The sequence below is a fragment of the Zingiber officinale genome, chromosome 3B, assembly GCF_018446385.1.
Source record: "Zingiber officinale cultivar Zhangliang chromosome 3B, Zo_v1.1, whole genome shotgun sequence".
In the NCBI taxonomy this organism is placed as follows: Eukaryota; Viridiplantae; Streptophyta; class Magnoliopsida; order Zingiberales; family Zingiberaceae; genus Zingiber; species Zingiber officinale.
The window spans coordinates 14,997,830-15,007,467 of NC_055991.1; the positions used below are offsets into that span (position 1 = coordinate 14,997,830).

Genomic DNA, 9,638 nt, shown 5'->3' on the forward strand with positions numbered 1-9,638 from the left:
ACCAGTGATATGATCGGTGGCCCCAGAATCAAGAACCCAAGGACTCGAAGAACGAGATATGCCAGCAAAGGAAGTACCAGCGTCTGCAATGGTAGCAGTGGAGCCCGAAGCCTGTCGATCCTCAAACCATTTCAGAAAGTCAGTATAGGAAGGTGTTGAAGTCGAATCAGGTGTTAACTGTGAAGTGGAAGCTGAAGAAGTAACAGAACTCTGAACGATCTGAGCAGCATGAGGAGGACGACCATGTAGACTCCAACACTTATCAATCGTGTGTCCCGATCGGTGGCAGTGATCACACCAAGGGCGTTCTTTGCTACCCTTGCGAGGTGGAGGTCCTTTGTGTCGAGAGACCAAACCTGACGAGTCAACAGGAACAGAAGAAGACATCGTTAAGACTTTGGTCGGGACACGGAGAAGAGTCGCCCAGGTATTGTCCATTGCAGGATCTGGTCACGGACATGAGAATAATCTGTGGGCAGACCATATAAAGCCAAAGACATAAAAAATTTCTTCCGATTTTCAAGCTCTTCAACAGGATCGGCCGCAGGTGGGAGCAGTTCATTGAAGTCACAAAGAAGGCTAGAAACTGAACCCAAATAATTTGACATTGAATCCTTAATCTGATTAGCGCTGAGGATAGTCATGAGATCTTCACAAACTTGATAGAGTCGCCGAGAGGTGTTTGTAAAGAGTTGTTGAGCTTGTGTCCAAACAGCTTTGCAGGTTTTGTGAGTACGGAAGACATTCCTAAGAGATGAATGGATGGTGGCTCGGATAATACAACACAACTGAGCGTCAACCTTCTTCCACAGAGGACAATCGGCGTCTTGAACATCTTCTTCAGTTGGAGTGAGATGTGTCTCATATCCCTGTCCAACAAGCCAAAGTTCAATGTGAGATGCCCAGGAGATATAATTTTTACCATCCAACTGCTCGGAAGATAGGGGTGCAGTAATATGGTTGGTAAAGATTGAGATATCTGGCTTTGGGGCGTCAGATGTAGCCATGAATAGATAAACTGAGCTTCTGCTGGATTGCTTCTTCTGGTGTTGAGCCTTTCTGCTGGTGAAGGGCAGGGTTGGAGCTTGTAAGGAAGAATAAGGCACGTAGAAGGGATTTTCGAGCCTTGTTGTAGATCCTTCACCTCTGCCCTTCCTCCTCCTCTGTGCAACAGAAAACCAACAACGGCAGAGGCTTCTCTCTCGCGAGGGATCAGGTCAAAGCGCTGCAACAGAAAACCAACAACGGCAGAGGCTTCTCTCTCGCGAGGGATCAGGTCAAAGCGCAGGGCGATCGAACACAGAGACAGGAGAAGGATTGGGGTTCGTGCTCAATCCTTGGTCGCAAGCCTTGAAGAGGAGGGCGAAGAGATCAAGGGAGAAGCAACGATGATATGGTGGAGACGAGGTAGAGCTCGGCGCCCACGAAACGGGCGTCCCCCTTCCGGACCCTCCTCGCGACTCCCCCTTCTTTGAAACGACCGAAGCAGAGGAAGCGGTCGTCGCCCCCTTCACGCTGGAGAAGCCGGCTGCGGAAGAGAAAGGCCGACGAGGCGCGAGCTTGAGGAGGAGAAAGGTCGACGAGGCGCGAGCTTGACCAGAAAGATGTGCGGCAGAAAAACGGCGCGGGGCAGAGGAAAGACGGCGCGGGGTAAGGAAAGAAATTAGGGTTTTTTAACTTGGCTCTGATACCATGTTCAAAGTAAAACCTAAAATCTCGTGTCATAGAAACCCCACGAGTTAGGCCTTTATATAGAAAAGAAGATATACACCAAAAGACACAAATACCCTTTTACTTATTCTAACATATATCAATATCAAGGTTAGTATGATAATAATGAAGTATTGAGATAAAAGTGAAGAATTATTAGAAAAATAGTAAAAAAAAAGTCATTTTTAATCGGGTTGGTCGAGTTATCCGAGTTCAGGTTTAGGTTTTCAGTTGTGTTCGGCAAGGTTTAAAATTTCGACCCGTGCCGAAGTTTCGATCCCAGACCGGAACAATATGGTTTCGGTATCGTATCGTGTCGTACCGATACTGTTTTGGTATTTTTTTTTATTTATATATAGTAATTATTAGATAAATATATTTATTATGTATAATTTAAAAATAAGTTATATATTAATTTTATGTAAGCTTTCATTATTAAACAACTTAATATTGTTATAAAAAATAATCAAATATAGTTTTCTTTAAAAATAATCAACTTAATATTGTCATAATATCATAATATGTTACCTTACAAAATAATTAAATATGTATATATATATATAAGAATATAAATTGATTTATTAGAATTTTTTTAGAATTTTTATAAAAAATTTTAATTTTTTTTTAATTTTTTAGAATTTTTTAAACAGTAAAAACAATTCGGAATATTATTTAATAAAATTTATTATTTTTTAAAAAAATTTAAATATATTTTTTATATTTTATTGAGATAATTTAATTAGGGTTTACGAAAGCCTCTTTGAAATATCACAAACAAGTAGGAATTGCTTGATTTATTTAAAATATTAATTTTACACAGAAAAGCCCCACGCCCGCCCGCGACGCGAGCCCACCAGCGCACTCCCTACGCCCTGCGGACACCTCCGACAGCACCGGAGGCGTCCAGTGACACCTCCGACAACGCTTCCGGCGGTGCCGAAAGAGTCCCGCAATGCTTTCCGGCGCCGCCAGAAAAATCGCGTCACGACGCCCACGACGCTTCAGGTGCCCTCCGAGGCTTCCGACGGCACCGGAAGCGTCTGGCGACTCTGCCGATGACGAGCGTGCTTCCTTTTAGCGCGTGACGCATGACACGACGAAATCGCCGCTAGTTTGGTGCCAGTTTCGGTGCGGTGGTGGAACGGCAAGTTTCGCCCATTCCGCCTGACACGGAACAAAATGTTTATCCATGGTGTTCAGGTTCGAGTTGCTATTTTTTTTTAAATCCTTGCTTCAACCCGAACCGAACTCACCCGACCTACCCAAATTTACACCCCTAATCACGTACCTTTGACTAAGAATTTACCAAACATCAAAACATCTTTGTCTAACTCGAACAAGTTAGAGCACAATCTTTCCAACATTTATGTCGTATCACTTCTTGATTATGATTAAGTTGGAGGCAAATATTGTGAAGTTGAGTGCAGGGTTCATTATCTATGACTCTACATTGGTCATTTGTCTCAATTTTCAAGCCTTAAATGCCAATTTAGTCACCTATTCCAATGTGTGTCTAAGGGATCCCCTAAGGCCAAGTGGCACCTATAACCATAAAAGTAAAACTGCATTTTCATAGGTTGTTCTCATCAAAGATTTCTTAACACTCTTCTCAGCATGGGTGTCAATATAATTAAATGTTGAGTTTTATGGATCTCCCAATGGAGTATTGATGTTGATAGCACCCTTGTAATAAAGGGGTTCTTGCACTCAATAAGTTAAGGGGTCAATCAAGATCTTGTCCACGATCAAATCTCGTAACTCCATCTTTCCTATAACTTGTTTACTAAGGAAGTGATTGTGAGCACTCTTATCCTCGCGTCATTGCCAAGATTCATTCCCCTTTGTGATTAGATATTCTCATCCTCTCAATCCACATTGTCAATTATCGTCTATAGCAATCAGATAGCAATAGCTTGTGTCATCCTCTTAGTTTAATAAAGGTATTTTTGAGGCTTTAAGGATAATCTCCATCTAGGATTTAATGCTTCCTCCCTTTCCTCTGTGCTTGAGTGTTATCGATGCCTAGAGGAAGCACTCCCTCCTGTAGACAATATCAATATTTCCTCTTCGACACAGCCAATTTAAGAGTGGTCTTTTGGCATGCAATAAATACTTCCAAGCAACGAGCTTCTACTCCTAAGAACATTTAGTAAAGCCCTTACTCAGATTCTTTTCTCCTCCTTCCAGCTTGGATTTTTATAATCCTTCATTTCTCTCAATTGGCAACAACGACAACAAGCATGTGATGGAGCGCGTCTACTTTTGCCCTTTTCCCATGCACACGGCTACCATTGTAGGGTAATCCCAAGTTACTTGTGTTTGTTGGAACTCTAATTTTATTATCTCATACTCTTGTTGGGAAGCCCTTGGGATTAGAAGGTTTTATGTATTCAAAATTTAGAGAGAGTTTTGTTTGTGTGGAATAGGGCAGCAACTTCATTAAGGAATTCTTTAGTATTTCCACTTAGCAAATTCCATCTCGACAAACATCACTTGAGGTGGCATGATTTTCCTTTGTGTTAGGGCCTTCCTCCTATCACTGATAATAGGAGTTATACACCATTATGGCTTAGAAAATAATTAGTTATGATTAAATCAATTCCAGAATCAAAGAGTCTAAATTTTTATACTTGGCCTTTCAGAGGGCGGGCTAAGTAATGGAAGTGAGTTAAATTTGTCAAATATTATTTGCAGTTTATAATGGTCAATAAATTCAGAACTGTAGGGGTTCATAAGGGCATGTTTTGACTCGTATAGCTGCTGGGAATTGAGTTAACTTTGCTCCTAAATGCCCTATGAGCAGCTCAAAAGGACCTCTGAATTTATGGGAGAGTGAGCTAATGACTAAGGAAGTTAAAAGCTAAATTTTGAGGCCTGCGGTGAATGTTTATGACAACTTAGCCTGTTGTACCAATTTGCCAGCGGCGTATCAAGATCATAATCAAGTGTTAAACAATCTCTATTGTTCTTATAATGACACCACGATATCCAATTATTGTAAGCTTCAGACCAAGAAATTGGAGGGTGTAAAGTCCTTAATATTACTAAACTGATGTGTGGATTAATTTAGTGACTTTGGTAGAAAATCTTAACTGGAAGGACCTTTTCTTAGTTGATTGGCATTCTCTTATGATTCCTTTTTACATGTGCATCATGCTCATTACTCATTGCTTAGATTTTTCATGTCATATGCGAATGTTAAGATCCTTTACTGTAAAGTCCACGTTGAATGTGTTCGCTAAGCCTCTCACTTCCTCCAGCTGCATGATAACCGGCTCCACCATGGAGATGAGCAGAGAGGAGTGTGTTACGCTCCGCAAGTGTACGGAAATGTCGCAAGTAATATAAAAGATTATCGTATCCACAGGGACTGGAATAAGCACTAGAAATGTCTCAATGCGAATTAGCTAAACAACTATCCAATCGTTTCAAAAGCAAAGTAAAGGTAAACAAATCTAATATTAGAGATCAACAAACAAGAGTTTAGTGTTTTGGGTTATGATAAAGGGAGATTCTAGGAGTTTCGGTTTCTTTGTAAGATTTCTTGAATGTAAATGGTTCACCAATTCTTATTCCTCCATTGCCAAACATGTAGAAAGTTACCGGTTCCCTCTTGCAATAGACAACCGGCTAAGGACTGAGAAATGTATCTAAATAGGATTAATTAGACATGAACCTATGTTGTCCTTACACAGAAGCGCACCTATTACTATGCCTTCCTCGGATATCAACATAGAAGCCCACACCTTATTAATCTATAAAGATACAAGAAGTTAATCATAGAATCCATCCTACTCTCTTGAATATTCCTATTTCCTCTTCAAGATTATCTCTCAAACGTCCTTACACGGGTTTGCACCTGTCACGTGGATCCCTCGGATGATCGAGTGAGAGTTTATCCTTACCAAGTCCATAAGAAATCCAAACAATCAATCAAGAATGAGAATTAAGCACAAACCACCATCAATCATTCAAGATCTAATTGATGCAAGCAAGATAATGTCATTGAAACAAGAAAATGACAAATCCATAAGAGATTACATCAATCCATCATACAAATACTCCCTTAATCCTAGAATACAAGATCTACTCCATGAATCGAGGAAGAAAACCCGAAAGAATAGAGATTACAAGCATTCCTTGAATCCCCAATCCAAGAAAACAAGAAGAGGGGAAAAGAGAAAACTTATCTACAAAGAAGCCTTGTCTTCGGATCCAATCCTCGCTCCGGAGTCGAAATCGTCGAGATCTCCCTTAGAATCGCCCAGAAATCCTCCCAAGAATGGGAGGAAACCACCAAATCTTGCTTTCTCCCAAAGGGGGAGATCCCTTTCAAATCATGAAGGAGGGTTTAAATAGAGGAGGGATTCGGGCGCCGTGACACGGCCGTGTGAGATTCACACGCCATGTCCACTTCCCTTCCTGTGACTACAGTGTGGTGCACACGGCCAAACCCCCTGCTCTCTGGAAATGCTACACGGTGGTGTGGTGCACACGCCACACCGCTGGTCTCTGGAAATGATACAGTGTGGCGACACGGCCACACCGCTGGTCTCGGAAGTCTCACACGGCCGTGCCAAGGCTTCTGCTCTGGTTGGCTTCAAATCTTGACACGGTCGTGTGAGGTTCACACGGCCATGTCATCTTCCTCTTCTGTTGGTGCCAAACTCCACACAGCCCGAGCTCCATCCCAGTGCATGGTCGTGTGAGGTACACGGCCCGGTGCTTTCTCCCTTCGTTTCTTCCAATGCATGCCCAAAGATGTAGATTCTTCACCAAATCGACTCCTGTGTACAGAAAATGCACAAAAAGCAGATCTCCGAACCAAAAGAGTAAATATGCTAAAAGGAAAGCTGGAAGTATAAAAATGCATAGATCAAGCATGCTCAAAGTATGTAAATGTGCGTAAAAACATGCATAAAAGAGTATATAATCTACGCACATCAGAGTGGCCTTATAGAAGGTTGGGGCTAGTTTTGGATAAATGCTAAAGAAGCAAATGAAGAAGAAAAAAAGTGAATGGAGTAACTGAAATTTGCATATGAAAGTGCTTATATATGTTTAATAACGGTAAGTGACTATCTGTGAGAACTTTTTAAGCCACTCAAACGTCATTTTTCCTTCACAAAGAGCTTTCTCTGTCTCTTCTTGCTAAAACTACATTTTGCTACTTCTATTATAGAGCGAGAAGAAGAGGAGCATTGGCACAACGGTAAGTTACTGCCTTGGAGGTCATGAGTTAGAATCTCAAAAATAGTCTCTTGCAAAATAGGATAAAGCTGCATACAATAAACCCTTCCCCGGGAAGAAAAAATACAATTTGAATCTCGCTCAAATGCTCTTGGGTCAGTGTTAGCTTACCTACATTTTCTATCTTATCAACAAGTTGGACACCTCTGACCAGAGGAAGGAATGAAACGATGTTATGCTTAAATTTCAATGTGCTTAGAATTTATTAAAAAAATGGAGTGATGCCAACTTGGTAATTATTCCTTTCCCACATAAAGTGCTAGTTGAATCAATTAAAATCATTAATTGCTACAACGCATGATGTGCTTAAGAGGAACAACTTAACTAATCTTATACTATGATCCATGATATACTTGATAAACAACACATATAAAACGAATGCTATGATAGAACCAAGGTTAGCTCGATAGTTTGCAACCACGAGTATTATATCATCAATAATCACATGGGATTGGTAGCCAGTGTGCGGGTTGTTGTGTTATAGCAGTGATGCCTATGTTGAGAATGTAATGTTGAGCATCCACACCACTCTGAATTTGATGCTTCTGAATGAATGCAGCAATATCTCACAACTCACTATGCTCAAGCTTATTAAAAATAAAGGGTTAACTAAAAATTATTGTGATGCAATAGTAAAACTTTAAGCTAGATACATATGTTAATGCTAATTACCTTTTATTGCTTACCATATTACTTTATACATATTGTTGTTTTATCCTACAAGCTATTCACATTCTGCATGACTTGCCTCTAGATTTATCAAAGGCGAGCACTCAAGAATCAGGATGTTGAATCAGATCATTAAGGTTAGGTTTCTATACTAAAATCATCAGAATTGTATTCATCGTTGAGTAGTCCAGTTTTTTTTTTCGCATTTTGCTTTTTTATTGATTTCTTTCAGTAATAGTTGGCATATTTGTTAAGTCTTTGTTTCCAATTGTCTGTGTAATTTAAACAACTTACATTTGTTATATATTTGAATATTTAATTGCTCTATTATTGTGGTTGTCTATTCCAAATGTTGAAATCACTTACTGAGATGGGGTTTCAGTCCCTGGTCAAAACGAGAAATACAAGGCATGTTAGGCGCCGATATCAGTTGGCAGAATGAGAAGTTCCGTCATTGCCACCAGCACAAAATGAGATTTTGTGTCATCTTTAGGATGAGTCATGTGAACATATTTTTAATGTCATGTATTGGCACCTAGTACAAGAATAGAATTGTTTGATGACAAGTGGTCCCTAAATTATCCAGAGGAAGGGTGTCATTCAGAAACTAAGAGCCTGTGCTGGTACATTAATCATACTCAAACGACAGTCAACAAACTTTTCTACCATATCCAGATCATCTTCACCAACCTGAAGATACCACATGATCGTGCAAGATTTATTTCTTCCAATGTGACATCTTTTTCTTGTGTTTTGGGATGCTTTTATAACTCGTTTTTGTTTATTCAGTCAAAAGAATGGTTTAAGGTAGGTTATCCCGTACTTGGTACCTTTTATATCCATGCACTAGATAAATTTGTTCATTAGTTTTCAGAAAAAAGAAACGTATAACAAAAGATATCTTTTGCTAGAACATAACTGCAGCATGGTTGAGATGTTGAATCCTAAGTAAATTAACATACAAAATAGGTAAAATCTGTATCCAGGCACGATATGTTATAAGAGAGCAGTCCGGACAATGACCAGTGAAGTGAACTCTAACCTCTTCAGAAATATTACCTTGGCACCAGCCCACCAGTCAACAAGCCATATAAGCTGGAGCCACAGTAGTTCCGCTACCACTCTGTTAATCCTCCTGTATATGCTCTTCGAAAAAGGCCGTATTGTTATGAAAAGCGTAGCCTGCATTACCAGAAACCAAAGATACTGGTAAACAAAATATATACTGAAAAAAAAAAAAACTTGCGCACGTAAAGAATGTGTATCATGCCACCAAAAAATGAAGTTAAATGCTTAGGAAAATAACACTCAGAACACAGAACAGAAGACGAAATAGCTGAGAGGAACAAAGTATTAGACGTAACGCAAACAAAATACCTAAAACTGCAACAATCCCCAATCATTAAACTACAAACTAGACCAAAAAGCAAGATAAAACGATAAGGAAAGAGGAATGAGGTTTACCTGAATGAGATTCACGATTAACCCTGGGAGAAGGAACAGAAGACCAAGAGGAACCACGACCAACGCCACGGCGATCGCCATGGCCGAGATCCTGCGAGACAACACGGACTCGGAAGGCGGCGAGAAACCAAGGAAGGTTTCGTAGATGAGTGCTGCGCTTTGTTCGCCGAGGATCCTCTCCTCGGGTATCAAGCGTCGGCGAGGCCCACCAGACTGGCCGTCTCGCGCATCAAATGCATCGATCAGAGAGTTCGCTGAGGAGACTTTATGAGGAGCGCGGAGACGGTGCTCACTTCTAACCGTGGTCCCACCGTAATCTCCGATTGGTGCATAACCGATAGCGGAGTTTCAGTTTGATTTTAGGACTGGTTTAGCGGCAAAGCCTGCTCCTCGGCAGCTGATCAACGTTCGGGTAGGCCCGACCTCGGGCCGAATCAGAACCGGCAATTCTGATAGTTGGAACCATTAGTTAACCGGCTATTCTGACCATTGGAATGGTTGTCCTAGCTATTGGGATTGGGATAAAAAAGAAGCATCATTTGACT

The 9,638-nt window shown here is 40.7% G+C and overlaps 1 protein-coding gene across 2 annotated transcripts in view; it reads right to left on the reverse strand.

Moving 5' to 3' along the window:
* The window catches only part of LOC122055970 (1-acyl-sn-glycerol-3-phosphate acyltransferase PLS1-like), a 50,932-nt gene extending 41,513 nt beyond the window's left edge, over nucleotides 1-9,419 (reverse strand). For both annotated transcript variants that reach the window (XM_042617680.1, XM_042617681.1), the window contains exons 1-2: nucleotides 9,094-9,419; nucleotides 8,689-8,811 (exon numbers count right to left, since the gene is read on the reverse strand). In XM_042617680.1, coding sequence (XP_042473614.1) covers nucleotides 8,689-8,811; nucleotides 9,094-9,174 — 204 coding nt within the window. In that variant the 5' untranslated portion in view covers nucleotides 9,175-9,419. The remainder of the gene's footprint in view (nucleotides 1-8,688; nucleotides 8,812-9,093) is intronic.
* Nucleotides 9,420-9,638: the final 219 nt, after the last annotated feature.